This window comes from Dama dama, chromosome 20 (genome assembly GCF_033118175.1).
Source record: "Dama dama isolate Ldn47 chromosome 20, ASM3311817v1, whole genome shotgun sequence".
Classification (NCBI taxonomy): Eukaryota; Metazoa; Chordata; class Mammalia; order Artiodactyla; family Cervidae; genus Dama; species Dama dama.
In genome coordinates this window covers 23,983,412-24,008,557 of record NC_083700.1, presented here as the reverse complement: position 1 = coordinate 24,008,557, position 25,146 = coordinate 23,983,412, and the positions used below count along the sequence as shown (strand labels likewise).

Below are 25,146 nucleotides of genomic sequence, written 5' to 3'. Positions count from 1 at the left end.
TAATTTAAATGAAAGGTTAGGTCATAAGCTTTCAACAGTGGTTTTATCCAGTCCTCCTCCTTCATTTTGTCCCAAGTGCTTCATGGCACATGCAGGGATGGCCACCAGTCTAAGCCTGGCAGCAGAGCCGTAGAGATGTTCTCAGGAGCCTCCCAGATCTCAGGCTTACAGCTGCAGGTGGGATGGGTGCTGGGAAATGAGCACATGTGGGCAGCTTCTCCTTTCTTCATCGAGGGCAGAACTTGCACATCTCTTCACAACCTCCACTGCTGTGCTACCAAACGCTTTACACATACATGCCATGAATCACCCCACCGCGCACCTGAAGCCTAGATTTTAGCATGCTGTTGCAAGGTCCAAAGCCAACAGTCAGCAGCTTTGAGCCAAGCCAAGCAGATCTATTAATCACTGATTCATTTAAGCTCCTCTGAGCCCTGTTTTGTTCAATATATTCCTGATCTAATTGAAGGAATCAAGTTTATAATTAATTCTACAAGTCATTCCTAATCAAGTGACCACTATGTGATTTATGGAGATGCACATAAATATTTTGATAACATTGATGATTGTTAATGGTTCTTTGTAGCCAGAATGGATTTGTGACAGGTACACGTCACTATATTTATAGAGATAAAACATGACCCAGAGATAGCTGTGTGGAGAGGTGAAAAATTGGGAGGTCAAAATCAACCTCAAGTTAAGCAAAACCCCAAAATGCTGCCATTGAAAGGAAAAAGAAGCCATTATGACATTGGGGTATAAGATTAATATTTGACAGGCAAGAAATTCATGTACTAAAATAATTGTTCATACACTAAGTAGGTTATCATACTCAGGTTTTGGTTTCTTCACTTTAAAGAGCATGATAAAAAAGCTGGAGAGGAGCCTAAGACAAACAGTAAAAAAATTTAAAAGTTAAAAAATTGTTATTTGAGGAAAAAACCATACAGTCGGCTTTTGTTGAAATATTAAGGAGTAACTTCAAGAGTATCTTCAAAAACTAAAGGTCATGGGAAATTGTTTCTGCTTGTTTTCTTCTCACTCACTTAGGTAGAGCGAGTTTGGCTGGCAGCATCAGCACAGAGTGTTAGCCAACAGGGAAGGTGGTTGCTAGACAGGTGGCCTCATTTTATTTTATTTTTTTAAATTTTATTCACCTTTTCTGTTTTATATTGGAGTATAGCCAATTAACAATGTTGTAATAGTTTCAGGTGGACAGCGGAAGGACTCAGCCGTACATATACATGTATCCATTCTCCCCCAAACCCTTCTCTTATCCATCCCATCCCATATAGGTGGCCTCAACTTTAACCTCTCACTGACTATAGATTGTGATTCTCCTGCTGCCAATGAAATTAGTTTCTTTGTCTCACCTGTAACTCCACCCATACCCCATTTCTCTGGTTATGACTCCTGAGTGCCCAGATCCTTCCTCATAATCATCCTTGTCAGAGTCTGAGTTACAGGCCCAGCCTCAGGCTTTGAGCTCTGGTATCTTAGCCATGATCTTTGCAGTCAAGGACTCGAGTGTTGTGGAGCTGATGAAGCTTTTTGTCTTGTGAGAAGGCTCCCAAGGAACTCTGTCCCCCCAGAAAGAGAAGAATCAAGAGCATCCATACTCTCCAGTCCTCTTTAAACCTCATCTGTTTCCATTTAAGTTTGTTGTGCGCTTGTGGTTTTTCCTCACCCACCTCTGCAATTTCTTCCTGCTGCCCGTGGCAAAAATTCTCCCTGCTTGTGTGGGTTGCTCACCGCAACCAGTCTCCAGGGACCCTTGGTTAGGAAAGTCCTAGGAGGGAGGTTTACCTTTTTTGGTCCTTTTAAAGGCTGCCTTTGTGCTCTGATGTTCTTCATAGACCCTCTTAGTGAACTAACTTCCTTAAACTATGGTTTTCTTTCAGCTCATCAAGGTGGCGTTGGAGAAAAGCCGGGCAGCTGTGGAGACCCAGAATGTGTCTCTTGCTCCTCCTCCTCTGACAGGAGGAGACAATAACAGGGGTCTTCAGGAGGAAATGCTCCACCTGAGGGCTGAAATTCACCGGCACTTAGAGGAGAAGAGGAAAGCTGAGGGGGAACTGAAGGAGCTAAAGGCTCAAATCGAGGAAGCAGGATTCTCCTCTGTGGCCCACATCAGGTAGGACATGCCCCAGAGTAGAGGAGCCTGCCGATTGAGAGACTGCTGTAGCCAAGGGACCACATTGCTGCAGCCAAGGAATTCGTGCCACCATGGGGCTTCTTGGTCCACATCCCAGGCTCCATGCATGCATGGTTCTATAGATTCTTAGAAAAGTTAATAATACTAGATAATGCATGTGTGTGTGCGTACATGCTCCATGTCTGACTCTTTGTGATGCTATGGACTGTAGCCAACCAGGCTCCTCTGTCCCTGGGATTTCCCAGGCAAGAATACTGGAGTGAGTGCCATTTCCTCCTCCAGGGGATCTTCCCGACCCAGGGATCAAACCCATGTCTCTTGCATCTCCTGCATTGGCAGGTGGATTCTTTACCACTGAGCCACCTGGGAAGCCCTGAATGATGGTGATTATCAATAATTACCATTTGAACTATTCAAATAAATCTGGTCTTAGTTCAATATAAAAATGCCCATTATCTGCTAAACGTATGACTGTCACAAGTGGAAATCTCCCAGTTGTGTGACTGGTATTGCTCTTTTGAATTGACTGGAATGTGTAAGGAATCTCCTGCTACCCAAGATGCTTCACTGCTGTGTGCAGAACCAGAACAGTCCATGAGGAGGGGGGTTTACGCAGAGCCTCCACTCATCTGTCTCTCAGCAGCACAAATCCTTAAATTGTGGAATAACAATTTTAATCATCTCTTCTGTTTTATTTACTTTGCAAAAGTGGGGAGTAACTTATTCATTGGCTAGGATGACCCTGCTTTTAATCTTTCCCCTCGCCCCCAAAAGAAGCTTGGAAAACATGCTGATAGCATAGGGATAATCGACTCACTCATTCGTCCATGAGGGTCACAATCATCATGGCCTGCTGTTTAGAACACAGCTGTGCATATGAACAGCTTATAATCCATACCCTATAGTTTCCCTGCCTATTGTGTGCCACTTAAATGTCCCTGAGTCATAGGATAATATTAGTATTAGTACTTTGACATCTAGCACAATGTACCTTTTACTGTTAAGGAACCTCAGGCCTAAAAAGTTCGAGCAAACTTGCTCGAGTTTGCATAATAGTCCATGGCAAGATCCCTGGCTCCCACATATTAAATTCTAAGCCTTTTCTCCTATATACTTTTTCAAACATTTTTTGAAATACTCTTGCATTCATCCTTTGTTCTGGTTCTTTTACTCTGAATCGTCATGATATTTCTCATCTTATATTCTACTTAAGCTAAAGCTTAAGTTTGATATAAACTTATGTGTAAACTTTGTTGTGCTATCATGGGTGAGAACAGTATATCTCTTTCGATCCCACAGCTGATAAGAAGCACCACTGATACTGTAGAAGATAGACTATGTAATTCGTAATTCTATGTAATTCTTCTCTTTGGGGAAGATTTTGTTGAGCATTGCTTTTGTTAGTTTGTATTGTGAAAAGGGCAGGGTTTTCCCCCAAATACAAAGTTATGACATAACATTAAATATTCTTTATGCCACACATGTGCCCCTTTCTTTCCCTGTTATACCTCAGTTTTAGTAAAATACCTGTTCCCCTTTTCTCCATTGAGGAAACTCTCATGGTCTCCCTGATTCCTATGTCCTAAACCGTGTTCATCCTTAATTCACTTTAGACAAGCTCTGCTCTATTCCAAAACTTTAGGATTCTGAGAAACGCAGTGTAGAGGCACAGCCAACTGCTGGTCCTTCAGCCTGTGAATTAGCTACTTCCTTTGTCTCTTCTGGTCAGCAGTTCTTAATTTAACATGCTAAAGAATCACCTGTGGAACTTAAATAAAATGTTGATTCTTAGGCCTTAGCTCTTAAGCTTTTTAAACAAGCACCTCCTAGGATTCTGCTGTTAGTATTCCTCGGGTCTGCAGCTGATAAGAGCAGAATTATATAACTTCTCAGTCACAGACACTGAACTCACCATAGCACTTATGAATTTCATGTAAGCATCCAGTGACTCCACTAAGTCAATGAAGTGAATTTCCTTTTTAAGTAAATTGCCTTATTAAAGCCACACTCTTTATTGCTTCCATCCAATCCTAGTAAAGGATTTGGTGGGAAGAAAGGCTGCAACCAGAATATCTTGGTGAAAATTAGTTGTTTAGCCCATTATATCTTCTCAGCAAATATGAATATTCTATGTGCAGCCGGCACTGTGGAGGCTCTGGGGACACTGGGTGAACAGGACAGACAGATTCCCTGCTCTCATAAAGACGATCTCCTATCACAGGAGCCAGATAGAAAGCAACTAATTAACATAAGTACCTTTGACTACAATTCTGGTTAGTGTTGTTTGTTTCTTCTGTGTTCCTAGGTCCCAGTTTCTCATCCAGTAGTTGAAAAATGACTGATGATAATTAATAGAACTGTAGTCTACATAATAATAAATTTCTCCCAGGCAATGTCCTTTTTTGTTAACAGTGTAAGTATCCTTGTTTATTCTACAGGCCACTGAAAATTAGAACTTGAGGTTGCAAGTGTGGGTAAAGACAAGTAGACTGTGTATCTTGAGTCCAAGATTTTTAGTGATAATGCTGCCAAGTATTCATGGGAGTGTGGGGAATCTCCTGCTCTTCCTGAGTCTTTATTTCTTTGTATATACAATAAGGGATGTTTTAATAGGTCTCTGAGGTCACTTCATGTACTGGGATGTCTCTGAGTCTCTGATGGACTGAGTTGTGGGTTAACCGGGCTCTTAGGAAATGAGGCCAAGACCAGACTCAGCCCCTGACTGTGTATGTTTCTTGCAGGAACACCATGCTGAGCCTTTGCCTTGAGAATGCAGAGCTGAAAGAGCAGATGGGAGAAGCAATGTCTGATGGATGGGAGATTGAGGAAGACAAGGAGAAGGGCGAGGCGATGGTGGAGACAGTGGTTGCCAAAGGGGGTCTGAATGAGAATAGCCTTCAGGCTGAATTCAGAAAGGTCCAGGGAAAACTGAAGAATGCCCGCAATATCATCAACCTCCTCAAAGAACAGCTGGTGCTGAGCAGCAAGGAAGGCACTAGTAAGCTTAATCCTGAGCTCCTTGTGCACCTGGCCAAGGAGATCAACAGAATGAACACAGAGCTGGTTTACTCTCCTGGAAAGCACCAATGCCTAGAAGAGGAGGGTGTGATCACAAAGCCGTGCCCCAGACCCCAGAGCCTTGACCTTGGAGCTGCCCTCACAGTGGATGCTCACCAAGTAAGTGTGGGGTTAGATGAAAAGCCTTTGGAGAAAGGCTGGAGATGTCCATTTTTACCTTAAGCAGGTCTACCCTGTGGGTCAGGAGGTACCATGAGAAGGGCACCTTTGCACCACAAGTAGTAGTGATAATGTTTCCCTAACATCCAGCCTTTAGAAAGGCTTCTTTTACAACATTATCTCATGAATATTACATGAGTAATTAACTTTCATAAATATTTGAGTGCTTAATTTTCCAGAGAAGACACTAGGCACTAGGCACTGGAAACAGGCAATAAGACTTCATCTCTGCCCTTCAGATATTCAACATGGTGGGGAAAGATGGCACAAAACCAGATCATTTCCATAGGGTGCAATATAGGGCTGCTGCCGCTGCTGCTAAGTTTCGTCAGTCATGTCCGACTCTGTGCAACCCCATAGACGGCAGCCCACCAGGCTCCCCTGTCCCTGGGATTCTTCAGGCAAAAACACTGGAGTGGGTTGCCATTTCCTTCTCCAATGCCTGAACGTGAAAAGTGAAAGTGAAGTTGCTCAGTCGTGGCCTACTCTTAGCGACCCCATGGACTGCAGCCTACCAGGCTCCTCTATCCATGGGATTTTCCAGGCAAGAGTACTGGCGTGGGGTGCCATTGCATGCTGAGGATTAAGTAAAATGGATTGCGGAGGACTCCGAGAGAACAGCTGGGTAGGAATGCAGGGAGAGATGAGTGGAGGTTTCCACCCCTTTTCTTTTCAACCATTGAACAAGCATTTGCTGAGGGTTCCTCCCAGACTCGGGTGGCACTGTGCTGTGTGCTCTAGCGACAGAGATGAATAAAACATCACCCCAGCTCTCCAGTGCTCAGTCTGGAAAGCAAGTAGCTGCCAAGTGGAATGAGGAGTGTTAACGACAGACACATGGATGAAGTACACAGGGCCCGCAAGGCGAAGCGGCCACCACTGCCTGGGGAGGAGCTCAGAGGGCCCTGACCCTGTGCTGGCTCTTTTCACAGCTGGGTGACCAGCCCCAGACCCATGACCCCAGGCCGCAGTCAGAGTTTAGCCTCCCGGGCTCCACGAAGCACCTGCGCTCCCAGTTGGCACAGTGCAAGCAGCGCTATCAGGACCTCCAGGAGAAGCTGCTGATCTCAGAAGCCACTGTCTTTGCCCAGGCCAACCAGCTGGAGAAGTACAGAGTCATGTTTAGTAAGTCTTAAGTTCACCACCGCCCGTCTTCTCCCTGAGAAGCTCATGCTTTGCAGACTGCACTCTTCCTTCCCAGTCTCATGGCCAATTTAATCCTGACTATGACCTTAGCATTGTGGAAGAGGATTGTTGTTGTTATTTAGTCACTAAATCGTGTCCAACTCATTTACAACCCCATGGATTGTAGCCTGCCAGGCTCTTCTGTCCTTGGGATTTCCCAGGCAAGAATACTGGAGTGGGTTGCCAGGTCCGTCTCCGGGGGATCTCCCTGACCCGGGGATCGAATCCACATCACCTGTTTTGGCAGGTGGATTCTTCACTGAACCACCAGGGAAGCCCATGGAAGTGGATACTTAACTTCAATTTGCAGATGGCAGAAACAAATAAATGAATAAAGCAAGTTTGCAGTGACAGCATAGGGAGGAAATGAGCTAACATCTAGCCTCACTGATTTCTGGTACAGTCAGCAAACTGCTTTACCTCTCTTAACATATGTTGGTTGTTTCTCTTCTGCTCCTCTTTTCACCACATTAGACTCTTCAAAAGTATATCATCGTTGTTGGTCTAGAATCAGTGCTTTCTCATAGAACTTCTGCAGTGACATAAATGTTCTGTATCTACGTCACATGTGGTTTTGGAGAACATGAAATGTAGCTAATTCAATTTGGGGATTTAAAGTTTTATTTAGTTTTTATCAGTTTAACATAAAACAGTCACATTTATAACACTTATAGAATAGTGCAGATCTTGGTGTCTTTGAAACTCTGAATTAGTTCTGCTCCATTCAAACATTCCCTGAGCCCCCATGAAGAAAGCATTTGCTAGTTTCCCTGGGGCTTGTAGAGTTGATAGTATGCAATGTCTGACTTAAACATGTCTGGTCCCAGGGAAGCCCAGGTTATCTGTAGGTAGGATCACCAATGGGGAACAAGCTCACCTGGTGGAGAGAGGTCCTGCTGCCTGGAGCAGATGTTTCTTCTCTCACCTCAGTCCAAAGAAACATCTATCCCACTCTGGTCCCACTCTGGACCTCCCCAAGGGCCAGGGTGCATGCTGCTGAGGATGAGAGTGTATGTGGGAAATTTAGATCCTCTGTAGCACCCGCTGTCTGTTCCCAAGCAGGTGGATCATCGGTGAAGCAGGACAGCAAGCAGGTGCAGGTGGACCTCCAGGACCTGGGCTATGAGACCTGTGGCCGAAGCGAGAACGAGGCTGAGCGGGAGGAGAGCACCAGCCCTGGTGAGAGCTCGGGTGTGGGGCTCGCCCTCCCCAGCTAGGGGCAGCCTTCACATTTGGGTGCTGCTGGCCACCCCCACATCTGATAAGGAGCAGGGCTGAGGGGTGCAGTAGACTGAAGGGGACACAGGACAGAGGGGGACAGAAAGTTTGGAGAACTCATGCCCAAAATGAGGCTGAGTGTGAGTTTAAATTTCTACAATTAGTTTTCAACATGTTGCCTGTTTAAAAAAAATTTCAGCATGAACTTAAAAAAAAAATGTTCTATTTAACTGATTATTTTAGAAAAATACTGTGTGTGTGTTACTCGCTCAGTTGTATCTGACTCTGTGACCTCATGGACTGCAGCCCGCCAGGCTCCTCTATCCATGGAATTCTCCAGGCAAGAATACTGGAGTGGGTTGCCATTCCCTTCTTGAGAGGATCTTCCCAACCCAGGGATCAAACCCAGTCTCCTGCATTGCAGGCAGATTCTTTACCATCTGAACCACCAGGAAAAAAAAATACTAAAGTCTATTTATTAATGAGAAGATCGAATAAGCTTTGAGTGAGTGAATGAAAGTTGCTCAGTCATGTCCAACTCTTTGCGATCCCATGGACTATACAGTCCATGGAATTCTCCAGGCCAGAATACTGGAATGGGTAGCCTTTCCCTTCTCCAGGGGATCTTCCCAACCCAAGGATAGAACCCAGGTCTCCCACCTTGCAGGCAGATTCTTTACCAGCTGAGCCACAAGGGAAGCCCAAGAATACTGGAGTGGGTAGCTTATCCCTTCTCCAGCAGATCTTCCTGACCCAGGAATCAAACCAGGGTCTCCTGCATTGCAGGCAGGTACCAACTGAACTATCAGGTGGATATGCAAACTATGCATCTAAAAAAAGTGTTTTTCTGTTATAAAAGCACTATAGCTATAGGGACATCCACCAAATTGAAACTGAGGAGAAAAACCCTGAGTAAAATAGAAGGTGACCACACCTGATTTGCAGGGCTCTTGGGAGGACAAGAAATACGGCATTTGGAGGCTAATACAGTGCCAGCGCTGAATAAAGTACTGCTTTAACTTTTGCTCTAGTAATTATTGTCCTCACGACCTTGAAGGGCATGGCCTCAGCAGCATGCCCAGCTTTACTCAGGAGGATGTCTTTGTCTTTTCTCAGAGTGTGAGGAGCACGACAGCCTCAGGGAAACAGTCTTGATGGAGGGGCTGTGCTCCGAGCAGGGACACCTGGGCTCCACAATGGCCAGCCCCCCTGGGAAGAAGCCCTCGGAGAGCCAACTAGGGAAACAGGAGGAGCTCCGGGCATACGGAAAGTCAGAAAACATCTCTGTCCTACGTAAGGACATCAAAGATCTGAAGGCACAGCTGCAGAACGCCAACAAGGTCATTCAGAACCTGAAGAGCCGGGTTCGGTCCCTCTCAGTTACAAGCGATTATTCATCTAGTCTGGAGAGACCCCGAAAGCTGAAGGCCGTTGGTGCCCTCGAGGGATCCTCACCGCATAGTGTCACTGATGAGGACGAGGGGTGGTTGTCTGATGGTACTGGGGCTTTCTACCCTCCAGGGCTTCAGGCTAAAAAGGATCTGGAGAGTCTGATCCAGAGGGTGTCCCAGCTAGAAGCCCAGCTCCCAAAAACTGGGACAGAAGGGAAGCTGGCTGAGGAGCTGAGATCTGCCTCGTGGCCTGGGTAAGGAGGGTGCTCTGTGGGTCACTGCTTGATTGAAGATGTCTAAGTTTATGTGTGAAATAGGGAAGCCCAGGCAGGTAGAAGAGAGAACCCATTGGGGCCGTCAGAGAAGGACCTATTTCAATGGTAGCCCTGGGTGATAAGAAAGGACACATGACCCCTGCTGGGAAATACCAGGTTCCTGGGATTTCCTCTTAGGAATGTTTTTATACAGTGACAGGACATATAAGTAGTAAAATGGGAGGCAGACTTCCTGGGTTTGAATCCTAGCTCCAGTACTTACAGGCTGTGCAAACCTCCTTAGTCTTCCTGAGCCTGTTTCTTTATCTATTAAATGAGGATAATAAGAAAACCTATCTCAAAGGGTGGTTATTAGGTTTAAATGAATTAATCCAAGTGCTTATAATAATGCCTAGCACATATTAAAGCTCTCAACCCTATTTGCCATAATTATTATTGTTATTGATACTTTGTGTTGAAAAACACTGGACTAGATGTCCATCTTGGTATCTAGGTTATCTATGCTGAGTAACAAACCACCCCAAAGTAGGGGATTCAAACAGTAATTTATGTGGATTGGCTGGGCTTAGTTGGGGTAGCTCTCACTTGGGGTCTCTCATGCCGTCAGATGATGGCTGGGGCTGGAGTCACTGAGATGTCTGGCTAGACATGGCTTCTTGATGCACATGTCTGGCGACACAGTGCTCCCTGGCTTCTCTCTTTCTCCATGTGGCTTCCTGTCTTCTGGGGCCTTTCCTCCTGGCCTGGGCCTCTCATAGTGGTGGTCTCAGGGTGTTCACTTCAGCATGGTAGCTGGCTTCTAAGAGTTGGGAAGAAAAAGTTGCCAGGTGAATTAAGAGTGACTCCTGGACTTGGCGCAGTGTCACCTGCACTGTGTGGTCTTGGTCAAGGTGGTCGCAGAGCCCACGCAGATTTGAGGAGGTAGAGAATGACTTCTACCTGATGATGAAAGAGGGGCACAGCCGCGCTGTAGCCAAGCGTGTGGAATGCGAGCTTGAGTAACGGCCATCTTTGCAGAATACAGTCTGCCATAATGTAGATGGTCTTTGAAGTAGAAGACATGAAAGGACTTATTTGGATTTTTAGTATTTATTGAGTACCTACTCAATAAATGTATTTAGCATTTGTTATCAACTATAAGTCTACACTATATTGGTGCTGTAAGGAAAGTAAAATACAGCACTGTATTTACCCCCACAGAACTTATTTTTCACTCCTGGCACATGACTAATGTATAGTAAACAGTGGAGGAATGGTGTCTACCATGTTGTTTGATGCAAGTTTGTCAGAACAGAATTTACTCTTAAATACATCCTTTGGTTTTGGTGCCAGAATTCAGCATAAACTGAGGAATTCTTAGAGATTCTCTTACAGAAATCTCTACAGAAGCCCCCATAGCTTAATTTTCCATTCTTACTCTTTCCTCTTCTTTCATCTAATAGGAAATATGATTCCCTGATTCAGGACCAGGCCCGAGAACTATCCTACCTACGTCAGAAAATACGGGAAGGGAGAGGTATCTGTTATCTTCTCACCCAGCACTCGAAAGACACGGTAAAGTCTTTTGAGGACCTCCTAAGGAGCAATGACATTGACTACTACCTGGGACAGAGCTTCCGGGAGCACCTCGCCCAGGGCAGCCAGCTGACAGAAAGGCTCACCAGCAAACTCAGCACCAGTAAGTTGGCCTCATGGCTTTGGGACCCTCTCAGTCACTCCCAGAGCCTAGCCCCAGGTGGCCGCCTCACCTCCACCACGGCTGTTAACCCAAGTCCTGCTTCTACTTCATTCCCGGGGGCCGTTATGGGATCAGGACTGGCCGGTGGGCCACACAGAGGAGGAACCAGAGCGTCAGAGAGGCCGTGATTACAGCTGTAGAAATGTGATCATTTATGGAATGTGCCCTTTGGGAAAGGAGGCTGAGTTCACCCAGTGTTGGGGGAGAAAGGGAGGAGGGATGGGAGGACCTCATGGTAATAAGAAGAGCCCTGCATCGAGAACTGCAGAGAAGCTCTAGCCTGATGCTACCATTCAGTTTCTTTGGGCAAATGACTTACCTTTTGACATCTCTTGTTTCTTCGCCTATTGCCCAGCATCACATATGAATATAATTCAAATAGAGATAAAGGACTGAACGTCACAGTGTACACAGGCTAGGAATATTGGTCCCTGTTAGAGCCTTTAACTTGGAATTTCCTGAGAGCACCCGAGGGGGCACAGCAGGAGCAGCCTTGGGGGCCGACCAGCCCACATCCCCGTGGTGGGTGCAGTGGGGGGACAGGACTGTTGGCCACTTCCTCAAAGCAAGAGCAGGTTCTACGTGAAAGCTGTGAGGGGACACAGAGCTCTCACTGGGAGTCGTTCTGTGGCAGGCTTGGAGCCTGGTATGTTGTGGAGGGAATCTGGCCAAGTGCCTTTTAAACTTTTTTTGTGTTGATTTGGGGCAGAGGCAGTCATGATGGTGATCACCAGGTCAGGGAAGTTCTGCCTGGTGAGCGCTGGAGATCTTGCAGGTCTGTTCTCTAAAGATGCAGCCTGAGGTCTCCCAGAGTAATTGTTTCACATGTCCTGACCACACATAGAGTGGTCACTATTTTGTACTCGAATAGACTCCTGCACTTGTAATGTGTAAAGTGAGACCTGTTTAATTTCTTACTGTTTCTTTCTGAATTTGGTTTGCAGAGGATCATAAAAGTGAGAAAGATCAAGCTGGACTCGAGCCACTAGCTCTGAGGTAATTCAAATAGAATCTGGAAAAGTAATTGGGAACAGGGCCTAAGGGATCAAGAAGGGCTACAACTTCACAAATCAGAAGTTGGGGGGAGAGGTTTGGAAAATACTGATTGTAATGAATTCATTTGTTCATGAAACACCTTCCTGTTCTTTTTAGCCTAATTCCTTACACTCTTTTGATATAATTCTATTGACTTCTATTTGTATAATAATTCTCCAGGCTTAGTAAGCTAGAGTCAGTCTGACCTAAAAGTAAACTTACCAGATTTCAAGGGTCCTTGGCACCCCAAGGATCTCCTCTGCTCCCCAACTCTGTGTTTAAATACATGTTGTGCTTTTTGCCAAGTTGGCTTACCCCCAAGTTGAGTTAGCAGCTAGTTTAGTGGCCACACAGTTTCCTTGGGAAAAAAAGAATTGTATTACAGTTCCTAATAAAATTCCTCAATGTTGCAGATCTTGGGAGGCTACAGTGCCTTGGAAACCACTTTTCAAATGAGTCACTACATATTTTCTTATTATGTGCAATAAAATTCAGGCTCAGAGTTCTTTGTAGTTACTAGTTCATATCCCTTTGTGTCATGAGTATGCTTTAGACCACTCAGTGCTGCTCAAAATATCTGTGGTGAAGGACAAAGGACTTTGTTTTTATCTCTAATCTATCATAGACACACACCTGGTCTGTACCTTAATCAGCCAGATGATTCCACTTACGTACTCTTGGATGTTGTGAGAATGCCACACTGCTGTGTTTCCCAGTGCTCACCGTCCATTTCTGTACTTATCTTGTTGGAGACCGGGAACCAGCAGTTCTCGGACTCCAGCTGTCCTGGGGCCCACGCTTGGAGCAGCAGTGCCTTAGACGGCTGGCTGAGCCCCGGCAAGTCCTCAGCGTATCGTGTGGCCAGTGCACTGGGCACCTCTTGCTCCCCCACCCTCTGCACCGGCCTACTTCTCCCTCCTAAACCAGAGATGGGTAATCTCATTTATTCTTTGCGGGCACGGTCCCCTTGACTTATGTAGTTTTCCTCATAAGGACTAGCTCATCCAGTGATTCTGGCCTCACCTGTTGTCCTCCTTCACCCCACTAGGCTTAGCAGGGAGCTGCAGGAGAAGGAGAAAGTGATTGAAGTCCTGCAGGCCAAGCTGGATGCCCGCTCCCTCACGCCGTGCAGCAGCCACGCCTTGTCTGACTCTCAGCGCTCTCCCAGCAGCTCCTCCTTCTTGTCTGACGAGCTGGAAGCCTGCTCTGACATGGACATCGCCAGCGAGTACACACACTATGAGGAGAAGAAAGCTTCACCTGGTCACTCAGGTAGCCTCCACTTTCTCAGTGGAACCACCTTTTTCTAGGCTGAGAGGAGACTTCTACATGCACGCTTTATAGATACGCTTTGGCATGTGTCAGGCTGAACCATGCTGAGCGTAGGCCCCAGTGGGTCAGGACCTTTTCTTTGCTCCTGACTCTGCGAGTTGACCCTGTCCCTGGGTCTCCACTCTCACCTGGATGCTGCTGGACCAGGCAAACCACAGCAGAGAGAGTGAGAAGAGGATGGAGACTTTTGTTTCCCCACTGCCTCACGGGCACACGATCTGTCTGATTGATCTCCTTCTTTAAGATGGGATGTCTTATCCCTCCAGCCAGCGGCAGCTCCTGAACCCCTGAGTTTCCTTGGGTGTCCACATATGCTGTTGCACTTGCCTGCTATTTTTGGAGCCTTTTTCTTGGTTTCAGGCTCTGAACCCCACTGTCAGCTCCCACGTGGCTTTCCTCACTGGAGGAGCAATCTGCAAGTAAGGAATGAAAGCCGCTCACAGTGCTTGTGCCTGATTCCTTCCCTGAAAACTAGGCTCTGCCCTGGTTAAATTGTAAGATCAGATTCCAGTTCTTTGTAGAATGCCAAACATGTTCTTTCATTCATGGGTTTTGTAGATTCCATCCATCATTCGAGTCATTCTGCTGCACTGTCTTCCAAACCGTCAGCAACCAGTTCATCTCAGGGGGTTAAGGCCGAACCCAGCGGCAACCCCATCAGCTTCCCAGCTCCCCAGACGCCCCCCAAGGAGGCCAGCCAGGCCCGTCCAGGTATGCACTAGCCAGTGGGGCAGGGGCTTCATCTCCTCGCACTCAGCTTTGGCGTTTCTTCAGGGACAAGAAAAGCATCATTAGGAGCTTAGATACCTCGAATCCTAGACAAAAATCAAGAGACCATTTAAATTCACTGGTAGGGTCTGACTAGTCTTTAACGACTGTAGAAAAATAAATAATCCACAGTAGACTTTGATGTGCATACCAATTGTGACCAGTAGTTGGCTAATCATTTTAAAAGAATCATCTTCATTTCTTTCTCTCATTTCGCCCTGGGAATCAAAGAGGCAAAATGTTTCTCTCAGGATTATTGTAGCCAGAGAGCAAAAAGAAATTTCCATCTGCTGCTCCCTTGTGTGTTTTCCCCATTTTATTTGCAGAGGAGCCTCTGTAGATGGTGGGGCTATTTCCTTCATAACTGAGGATGCTTCAGTATCCTTAGAAGGTATTCTGTTCAAATTACATTATCTTTCATGTTTTTATGAATGGGTCGGTAGTCCTTGATATATACATGGTGTATATCTTGGACTGACAGAGCTGTATATTTCATTCACCTGCCTCAGTTTAGTTACCGGGGGGTGTATTATCCAATCACAGCTCCACACTAGCAATGGCACAGAACAGGCAAACCTTATTCTCACCTGCTGCCCCCCAGCAAGACGGGCTGGCTGGCTGCCTTCAGTGTGGTTGTGGTGAGGTTGCATTCAGTAGAGATGCCTACAGAAGAACAACACTTTTCTTCTGCCATCTTTGTCTCTCTTGAGAGCAAGTCAACCAAATCTTAAGAAAAAGAATGTGTCCAACTCTTTCTGGGCTCAAAGTTTCTGGGCCAAAATTTCCAGCTAAACCAGGAAATCATGGAGAAAAACCATTCACCAAGCACTGTAGACATCTCTGTGAATGCTTTGGGATTAAAAAGAGCAGAACGTCGAAGGTTTTAGAATCAGAATGCCTCCCTGAAGGAGGCCTGAGCTGTGTCACTTGGTAATTCAGGGATCTTGTACTGCTCTGATACTATGTCAGCATCCTGGGATAAGGGATGTTATTCAGAATGTGATCACTGTCTTCTGTGTGAAACAGTCTCCACAAGTCTAGACGTCTTGGTTTCTGCTCCCTCCGTGGGCTACATGCCCTTCAACTGTTTTTAGGAAAAGGAGAGAGATTCAAACATCAGAACTTCCCAGGCTTCCTGAAGACCTGTCTATAGATGGGCTGCATAATGATCACCTGTGAAGTTTTTTTATTTTTTTTAAAAAACTTTCCCAGTCCTTCTGCCAGAGTTTATGACTCAGTAGGTTTGCATCAAGGACAAAAGAATCCACATATGTTAAGCATTTTTCTTAAACTATTTGAATGTCCAGACAGATTTGCATGCCGCTGTGTCTAAGTCAGTTTTCCAAGGCTTTTATTTTTCCTTTGGTGAATGAGCACAGTGATTTGGGATTCTCAAGTTTGTTTCCATCAGCCTTGAATTTCATGCATTAGTCATGCCAGCGTCCCCAATCTCCTAGTCTACTCCTGTCCTCCTCAGGGTGAGTCCTGTTGCTTTCAGGAGTTCTAGGTATAGGGGAGTCTTGTTACGGTGGCCAGGACTGGCCCATGCTGGCAGCGGCACCCCAGGGCTCCTGAGAGCATTCAGGCAGAGCCATCCTGACCTGCCATGCCCACATGGCTAGGATGGGGCTCTCATGGCTGCCTGAGCTATGGTAATGCTACCTTGCCTTTTTATAACCAATTGTTTTCAAGATGAGCATAGAATGTGAATGCAGAATAGCCCTGGCAGGGGAGAAGGACGGGGTGAGATAAGCCAGCATCTTGGATAGCTATCTTTCCCCTTGGCCATCTTAGTCAACGCCACATTGAATGACAGACACTCCCCAAGGAGACACCTGGTCAGGAAATAGTTTCACCTTCTCAATCTTTCACCCGTTCTTTTCTCTCTCTTTTGGTCTAATGACTTGTGTCCTTTCTCCCTCACTTTCTGTTTCTAGGCCTTCATTTCCAATCCATACCCACGCTGGTTAGCCTTCCCCAGGCGCCACTGCCCTCAGCTCCACCCAGCTTCCTGCCCTTCAGCTCTGCTGGCCCTCCCCTCCCTGGCTGCTGTGAGACACCCATGGTCTCCTTGGCGGAGGCTCAGCAGGAGCTGCAGATGCTGCGGAAGCAGTTAGGAGAAAGTGAGCACTTCCTGCTGCATTTGTGTGCTTGCGAATGGTAGACCCACACTGTGTGTCTCTGCATGGCTTTGGCTGGATGGCAGAGTTTTAAAAATAACACAGGGGTACACGCTATCAGTGGATGATTGAGGGAGAGCTGCGCTTGCTGTTTTTGGAAATACATTTGCTGTTATCTTTCTCATGTGTGTGTTTGTAACTAACTATCCACCTATGTGAAATAAGAAAAGAACTTCACATGATGAATTTGCCCTCTAGTAGTGCTTTAAAAAAAACTAGAAAGCAATTTGAAATTACCTTGTAACCATGGTCTGTGCCTATAAAGAAGAGCTTGGATGGGCCAGAGATTGATGGTAGGGTCACCATACAGAGAGTGTCCAATGACCTAAGACCACAGCTGAGAATGTGTACACCTTGAGCCCCATTTAGACCTCATTAGTACCCTTGAAATTGGATACACTGTCTACTCTAACATTAGTTTGATTTCCAGCTAGACTGAGATCATTTTTAAGGAGAGTCTGCACATGTTCCTTTCAGCAGGCAGTGAGGTCTAAAAGGCTACCTTCTGCTACCAGTGTTACACAGGTATAGCAATCTAAGTACCTACCAACGTGAACATGGGCTTACCTTGTGTGACAGAGCCAGGGCAGAGAACTAAAACTCAGGAAGTGAGGTTGCTTGATCAAGGTCACTAGTAAGGGGGAGAAATGGGCTTGAGTTTGGATCTTCTGCTCCTGGTTCCATGTTTCCATTATACCTTCTCCATCTAGAATGGTTTTGTTATGGTCCTGCTGAGAGCACACGCTGAGCTCAGCTGAGCAATGCTGGAGGCCCCTTGCAAAACTCTTTTCTGTCTTTAGAGATGACAGGAAGGTGCTATTCTCTCTGACCTAGAACTTGCTACCATGCTACCATAGCAAATCTGGAACCAACAATTGATGGGTAACAAATCTGTTCCATGCCGAAAGGCAAGAGTGTTCACTAGACTACTTTTCTTTTCCTCACTTCCTTTTCCTTCATCTTTCCACATCGTCAAATTGTCTTTGCCCAAAGGGAAAGGCAGGAAGGAGAGCACTGGGCATGAAACAGTCTGCTGATGCGGGTTGAACTGGAGTCACAACCAGTCTGTTTCATGGGCCAGACTTTGGATGATCCAGCGTTGGCAAGGAAGGCTGTAGTCCTTTCTTTGCCTTGTCAAGCACAGCCCTCTCCGAGGAGCTCGTCAGCTCTCCTCCTTTGCTTTAAACCAAGCTTCTGAGTGGATCGTAGTGCATGGCAGCTTCTCAGGTCTCTGTGGAGCTACAATCTTCTTGTGCAAGTGTCTGTCTGGTGTTTGAGCATGGTTTAGGGCATGTGCTCTGTATTATGTGGCCGGGGAGACTGGAACATGAAACTACTGATCCCTGTTACTGACAGATGTGAAGCCTCCTACGACCTTGGTGAGAAAGTAAGCTGAGTGTCAGCAACCACTGATTTCCCCCTTTGCCTTGTGTGGGGTTGGGGTTGAAAGAGGTGTGGATGAGGTAGGGAGTCACATCTCTTTTAAATCCTGGACTGTAATTTGGATGCTTACACTTTTCATCCCCCTCCTTAATTTCCAGTGATCCTAATGAATATCTAGTATTTTTCAAATTGGGGAAGGGGAGATACTTGACAATACTTCTCAAACTTTCCTGCCTGTTAGAATCAGCTAGGATGATTTTAAAACATTCAGTACCCAAGCTGTACCACATCCCAGTTAAGGTCAGATCTCTGGGGAACCAGGCACAGGTACTTGTTTTTACATTGTCTCAGATGATTCAAGAATGTAGCCAAATTTGACAGCAGTTATAAACAAGGATAAAAATTGGCAACTGCCAACTACATTAATCCCTCAAAGGGGGTTGGCTTGGTTGGAAGAATCCAGGACTTCACTCCTCACTCCTATTTCTTAGGCAGAGCTACCTGTTTACTGTGTTGCTCATGTCGATAATCCCTGGAAGAAAGCAGTCTTCTAAATGTGAATATCCTAAACTATAGCTGGTTCACCTCTTTCTCTGGTTCACCTCTTTCTCTCACACAGCTGGGATTATTTTTCAATAGAAGTGGAGATGATGGGAAGGCCCATGATTTCACAGGATCTGTGAAAGCATCAGCCTATGAAATGAAAGGTCTTACCTCCCCCATGGGAGAGTGTTCATGACTCTTCAGACACAAGTGATGACATTTCAGTTCCTTGAGTCATGTTGAGTAAGATTCAAATCACCCCTTACCTTATACAGAACCTCCCCCAACCTCAGCAAAACGTTCACTCTGGAGTGACTGGGGCCACCATTCTGGCTGGATTTATGCTCCCTTTTTCTTCTGACAACCCCAAAGGAAAACTGGAAAAACTGGCACTTTAGCTTCCGGAACAGCAAGTACTCACAGGAACACAAATATTCCTGTTCACAGGTGTGCTCAGTGCTATGGCCCATCACACTCTTAACCTCTGACTTTCCCAGTGAGTTCTACCCAGGAACTGCCCTGGACTCCATCATGAGGCATTATCGTAGGAGCCAGGATTAGGGCCACAGGACTTTCCTTTTGTGTACCTGGGTGACTTTATGATGCTTTATTCATGCCCTAGCTCTTGTGTCTCATGCTGGCAAATACTAGGGGTGAAAGTCATAGCTTCTAGGGTGGAAGTCTTCATCTCGCTGGTATTCCGCAGCCAACTGGGATCTCAGCCCGTGTGCCCCCTTTAGTGTCTGTTCTTCACAATTACACGTTTCCTGGCTGATCCTTCTGTTCTGCAACTGCTTCTCATGTTTCCTTCTGCCCAGGTGTCACCAGTGTTCATCCTGCTTCCCCAGCCACATTGCCAACCAACCATACAGACGCCAGACCTTCCCACTACCTCAACCCTACCCAGCCCCTCTGTCCTCTGACGAGCACCACAGAACTGGGCAGAATCCTGGAGCCTGGGTACCTGGGCAGCAGTGGCCAGTGGGACATGATGAGGCCTCAGAAAGGGAGTGTATCCGGGGACCTATCCTTAGGCTCCTCCATGTACCAGCTTCACTCCAAGCCCACAGGTAAACACAAAGCTGAGCGGGTCAATTGTTTTCTCTAAACCATATGAAACCTCTTACATTTACCAGTTACCCTGGTAACTGTACACTTACAACTCCCTTACATGCACCCCTACATGGGAGGGGCCCATGGGGCTTGCTTAGCACCAGCTGTCCTGTGTTTGAAGCCAAATTACTCTTTTTTTAGGGTAAAAGTGATGGGTTATTTAATTTTAAACCTTTTTTTTTGTTATTGGGCAATTTACAATTTACAATTGTTAATTTTTAACAATTAACAATATTAACAATGTTGTGATAGTTTCAGATGAACAGCAAGGGGCCTCAGTGATACATATACATGTACCCATTCTCCCTCAAACACCTCTCCCATCCAGGCTGCCACATAACATGAACAGAGTTCTATGTGCTATGTAGTAGGTCCTTGTTTGTTATCCATTTTAAATATAGCAGTGTGTACATGTCCATCCCAAATGCCCTGTCTCTTTCCCCCAACCTTCTCCCTGGCCACCATAAGTTTGTGAGTCTCTTTCTGTTTTGTAAGTGAGTTCATTTGTATCATTTCTTTTTAGAAGCTACATATAAGGGATATCATACGATATTTCTCTTTCTCTGACTTCACTCAGTATGACAATCTTTAAGTCCATTCATGTTGCTGCAACGGCATTATTTCATTATTTTTTATGGCTGAGTAATTTTCCAGTGTGTGTGTGTGTGTGTGTGTGTGTGTGTGTATACATCTTGGTGGAGCCAATTCACTCTTTAAACAAAGTCACCTGAGCTTCCATATGCCCATGAGAGAGGACAGTGATGTTTAGGGATCTTGCTGAGAGGCCCCCGGCAGAGCCCCCCTAGTGGGCCCCACTAGTAGATAGCCCCAGGATGCTCCATCTCCCTTTTCCTGTCCTCCTGGGTGGCTGCAGGGGCTGACCTGCTAGAGGAACATCTGGGTGAAATCCGGAACCTGCGCCAGCGCCTGGAGGAGTCCATCTGCATTAACGACCGCCTGCGGGAGCAGCTGGAACACAGGCTCAGCTCCACCACCCGAGAAAGCGGTAGGAGAGGCCCAGGGCCTCCTATTTCTGGACTAATTAGGGAGAATCTGAAGGTTGCCCTAGAGAAGAGTGTCACAGATTTCAAAGCACTGTGGTCTGCTTTCCTCTACTTGCTCCTTACAGTCAGCAAGGCAGCAGGCAAGGACCATTCCCCTCCCTTTGTTGCTGTATCTGACCTCAGAGAGTAACTCTCCTCACTGCAGATCTAACCAGATCTGGTCCCCAGAATCCTCTGACTTCTCATTCACGCTAAAGCTGCTCATTTGCTGCCTGCTGACTTCTGTGCCCTGGTTCTGTGATTGGCATGTGGTGGAGCCAGGTCTGCAAGGCCTCCCACAACTGCTCACCAAGGTGGCCTTCCTGGCCATACTCCTCCTTCCCTCCCCCAGGCTGCTAACACTGGGAGGCAGGCCTTTCCAAACACCCTTGACCTGTCCACACTGCAGCAGGAGCAGCTCTTTAGGGAATAGAGCCTCCTGAATAGCTCACCCAGGGCACATGAGATGCATGCAAAGAACCCATGCAGAGGAGCCACAGGAAAGCCAGGTATTCAGCCCAGCAGACTTCGTCCCACCAGGACACGAGTCCTTGGGGTTTTCTGCTGGGTTGGGACAGTGTCTTTAGAGACAGAGAATGAGCAAACAGAGATCCTCTGTTGCACAAATGTGTGACTTACCTGCTTGCACTTCCCCGGACAGGCTCAACCTCTAGCTTCTACAGTCCGGGCCTGGAGTCCACACCTCAGCTCTCCAATGAGAACAGAGTCCTTAGGGAAGAAAACCACAGGCTTCAGGCTCAGCTCAGTCATGTTTCCAGAGGTGAGTGCCAAAATCCACAAACTGTGGTCAGTGTTGTATCCCTTTCTTCCCTGGCACACCCATCACCAACTGGAGAAGCAAAGAGAGAAGGTAGAGAGAACAGAGCTACTCAGACCCACCAACACCAAACTCCCCTAGCTTTTCTCACTCTAGAAAGGGCTATTTCCTGACAACCCCCAACCATGGGCCTTCAGACACCTAGGCTCCAGGGAGGAGGAGCTTTAGGAAATCCACTTCTGTGCAACCCACTTGCAGTAATTCAGTCATTAGTTATCAAACTGGACACCAGTTAGTGCCTGGCCTACCTCCTCACAACTCACAGCTAGTTTGGATCCAGGAAAGGGAGGAGCAGGAGGCCTACACACTCTCTCAGTTTCTTCCAAGACCTTGCTGAAGCTCCCTGTGTCCCTCTCGTGCTGATGTGCTGTCCCCATGTCTCCTCTCCATCTCCCTCCTTATGCACTCAGGGCTCCTCTTTGGTCCCTGGTCCTCATGACTGTGTCTGAAGGTGCTAGAAAAACATCTTCCAGAGCTTTCTCAACACTATTGAGCGGGCATCCATGTGTGGACATCATTTCCTTTGGGGCCTGGGGTAGAGTGTAGGCGCTGACCTTAGTGTTAATTGAGTTAATGAAATCAATGTATTTTCAATCACAAGTTATTTTTATTTACAAATATTTATTGAGTAGCCAAACAGACAAAGAATAGTGGCTAAGAGGATTAAGCCCAGAATGAAATAATGGAAAGGAAAAAGACATTAAAAGAGGTTTCTACATAAGCCTCTTGATCCTTGGCAAAACTCACGAGTGGATTATTGCATAGAGGGTATGTGTGTACTTAGAAAATAGAGTTAGGAAGCAGAGTGTGCTCCCTAAAACCAAGGTGGGCCATACTGAATCACAGCAGCAACCTCTTTCTGCAGAGAAAGAGGCTCCCACTCCCTGGAGCGTGTGGGTGTAACAGCAGACACTGGCTTTGCCTCCCCGGCAGCATAAGCTGGCCTTCCTTTCACCTTATCTGTTTGTCGGGATGGATGTACTTGGGCTTATCTTCCTGCTGACCTTTGACCCTACAATATAAGTACTCCTGTGGTCTGCTTACCAGAGCACTCCCAGGAAACAGAATGCCTGAGGGAGGCTCTGCTGACCTCTCGATCCCGGCTTCAAGAGCTGGAAATGGAGCTAGAGCACCAAAAGGTGGACCGGCAGCAGTTACTGGAAGATCTGAAGGAGAAGCAGCAGGAGATCTTGCATTTCCAGGAGGAACGACTGTCTCTCCAGGAGAAAGACTCCAGGTTAGAGGGAGCCCGTTGAAAAGGAAGGTGGCTGCATTTTCAGATTTAGAAAAAGGGATATTGGCAAGTCAGTGAGTGGTCCTTTTCGGAAATCTCGATATCACCTCTCTAGTCTAGTTCAGATTTATGGGTAACTTTGAACAGAAGAAAGGACTTCTCTAGGAATGACTTTTTCACTCCAAAGTTGAGAGAGTAAAACCCTCTTCTATAAGGCTTCAGCATATCAGATTCTGGAGAAAGTACTTCCAGTGAGTTTTAGGGTATTAGTCCCATCATAACCTAGGAGGTCTACACCAGCCTTGATGCTGCTTCCCAGCATAAGTCCTGTAACTGCTGGACAACATGACAGACACGGTGGGGCAGTAAGAACACCAGATAGTGTGTCCTAGGTGTGATAGCTAACAGCACAATTCTAAGCAAAGGGACTTTACCTTCTGAGCCTGTCTTGCCACATCTGTAAAATAAAGGCAGTGGTCTTCATGACACCTCAGGTGACATCTAGGGCTAAAATTCTATGACGCAGAAGTTGGCTCAGCGCCTCTTGCCCTGATGGCAGTCCACCTAGTGGACCCCTGCTTCTCCCTTCCAGGCTGCAGCGTAAGCTGGCCCTCCTGCAGCAGCAGTGTGAAGAGAAACAGCAGCTCTTCCAGTCCCTCCAGTCAGAGCTACAGATCTATGAGGCACTTTATGGTGACTCCAAGAAGGGGCTGAAAGGTATGTTTCCCCTTCTTCCCCACCCTGTGAGCTTCTTGTTCTTGCTAAAGCTTCCGGTGAAGTCTTTACCTTGGGAGTTCCGGAGATCTTGGAAACTTACTTCGTTCTATCTGAGAAAAAGGCTCAGTCATTGAGGATCCCAATAAGAAGGGGGGAGCGCTCACACACAAAGCCCAGATGCTGGTGACAAGAGCAAGATTCGGCCTACAGATCCTTAAAAATAGGCTACAAGAGTCAAACTCCACCTACCTGGATGGTCTGAGACAAGTTAATCAAAGTCCAGATTATACAGTGATTTTAAAAAAATGCAAAGAACCATTCTGGTGGTGTCATCATTTGAAAACATCTCAGATGTGAATTCTGATCAACCTCGCAGTGATTGTTGCAGACAACCAGCTCCCATGCTGACCTTTCCCCAAGTGAGAAAAAAGTTTTCTTTAAAGACATTTTTATTCTGGGTATAATTAATTTATCAGAAAAATAATTTGCAGATATTTCTGTAAGTCCTTTTAGTGTCTTTGAAAGACAGCACTTTTTAGATTTTATTGAACATCAAATATTTTTCTTTTATTATTTATGCTATTCTTTATGTCCTAGCGAAGAAAACTTTGTCTATCTCAAGATCATAAAGATTTCCTTGTATTTTTATTCTTGAAGTTTTATAGTTTTTGCCCTTATGTTTAGGCCTGTGTTTCATTTTGAATTAATTTTGTATATGATGTGTGAGAAAAAGGTTAAAGTTCTTTTTTCCCCACATTGATATCCAGTTTTTCCAGCACCATTTGTTACAAAGAATGTCCTTTTCCCATTTAATTACCTTGGCAGCTTTGTTGACAATCAATTGACCATAACTTCTGTTAGTAATATTTTATAATTTTTGGTATATTCATCTTTCATATTTTAATTTTTACATAAATATTTCTCATGTGTGGGATAACATTTTCATTTCAACTGCCAAGTAATTTTTTTGCTAGGATATAGAAACACAATTGATTTTTCATCACCACGACCATCCTCAAATTGCTTGGCATCTCCATTGGAAAACAACTGCCAAGGCAAAAAAAATCACTTGCCAATATATGTGTGAGTCTATTTCTGAATTCTTCACTCTGTTCCATTAATCAATGTGTCCATTCTTCCACCAATAACAAGCTGTCTTCATTGTTAGAGTTTTATAGTAAAATCTGAATTTGTTTGGGTAAGTCTTCACACTTTGTTCTTTTTTTTTTTCTTTTTTAAAATTAAAAAAAAAACCCTATATTGGAATATATTTGATATACAATGTGTTAGTTTCAGGTGTACAGAAAAGTGATATAGTTATACATAGACATATATCCATTCATTTTCAGAATCTTTTCCGATTCTGAATATAATAAGTTATTATTCTGAATAATAATAAGTTATTACAGAGGATGTTTATGTTAATACCAACCTCCTAATTTATCCCTCCCCCCACCTTTCCCTTTTGGTAACCAGAAGTTTGTTTTCTAAGTCTGTAAGTCAGTTTCTGTTTTGTAAATAAGTTCACTTGTATTCATTTTTTAAGATTCCACATATAAGTGATATTATATTTTTGTTGTTCTGTCTGATTGACTTCACTTAGTATGATAATCTCTAGGTCCACCCATGTTGCTGCAAATGACATTTCGTTCTTTTTTATGGCTAAATAATAGCCCATTGTATTCATGCACCATATCTTCTTTAATCATTCATTTGTCAATGGACATTTAGGTTGCTTCTATGTCTTGGCTATTGTAAGCG

At 45.6% G+C, this 25,146-nt stretch overlaps 1 protein-coding gene across 4 annotated transcripts in view; it reads left to right on the top strand.

Annotated features, from left to right (window-relative positions):
* The window catches only part of PDE4DIP (phosphodiesterase 4D interacting protein), a 243,942-nt gene that overhangs the window by 201,269 nt on the left and 17,527 nt on the right, over positions 1 to 25,146 (top strand). For 2 of the 4 annotated variants that reach the window (XM_061121024.1, XM_061121022.1), the window contains 15 exons: positions 1,902 to 2,134; positions 4,897 to 5,332; positions 6,325 to 6,517; positions 7,640 to 7,756; positions 8,912 to 9,440; positions 10,904 to 11,139; positions 12,144 to 12,195; positions 13,283 to 13,506; positions 14,125 to 14,277; positions 16,272 to 16,457; positions 19,259 to 19,510; positions 20,428 to 20,559; positions 21,258 to 21,377; positions 22,482 to 22,671; positions 23,261 to 23,385. In XM_061121024.1, coding sequence (XP_060977007.1) covers positions 1,902 to 2,134; positions 4,897 to 5,332; positions 6,325 to 6,517; positions 7,640 to 7,756; positions 8,912 to 9,440; positions 10,904 to 11,139; positions 12,144 to 12,195; positions 13,283 to 13,506; positions 14,125 to 14,277; positions 16,272 to 16,457; positions 19,259 to 19,510; positions 20,428 to 20,559; positions 21,258 to 21,377; positions 22,482 to 22,671; positions 23,261 to 23,385 — 3,178 coding nt within the window. Of the gene's footprint in view, positions 1 to 1,901; positions 2,135 to 4,896; positions 5,333 to 6,324; positions 6,518 to 7,636; positions 7,757 to 8,911; positions 9,441 to 10,903; positions 11,140 to 12,143; positions 12,196 to 13,282; positions 13,507 to 14,124; positions 14,278 to 16,271; positions 16,458 to 19,258; positions 19,511 to 20,427; positions 20,560 to 21,257; positions 21,378 to 22,481; positions 22,672 to 23,260; positions 23,386 to 25,146 lie in introns of all 4 variants that reach the window. The other 2 variants (XM_061121023.1, XM_061121025.1) reach the window with 1 other exon arrangement.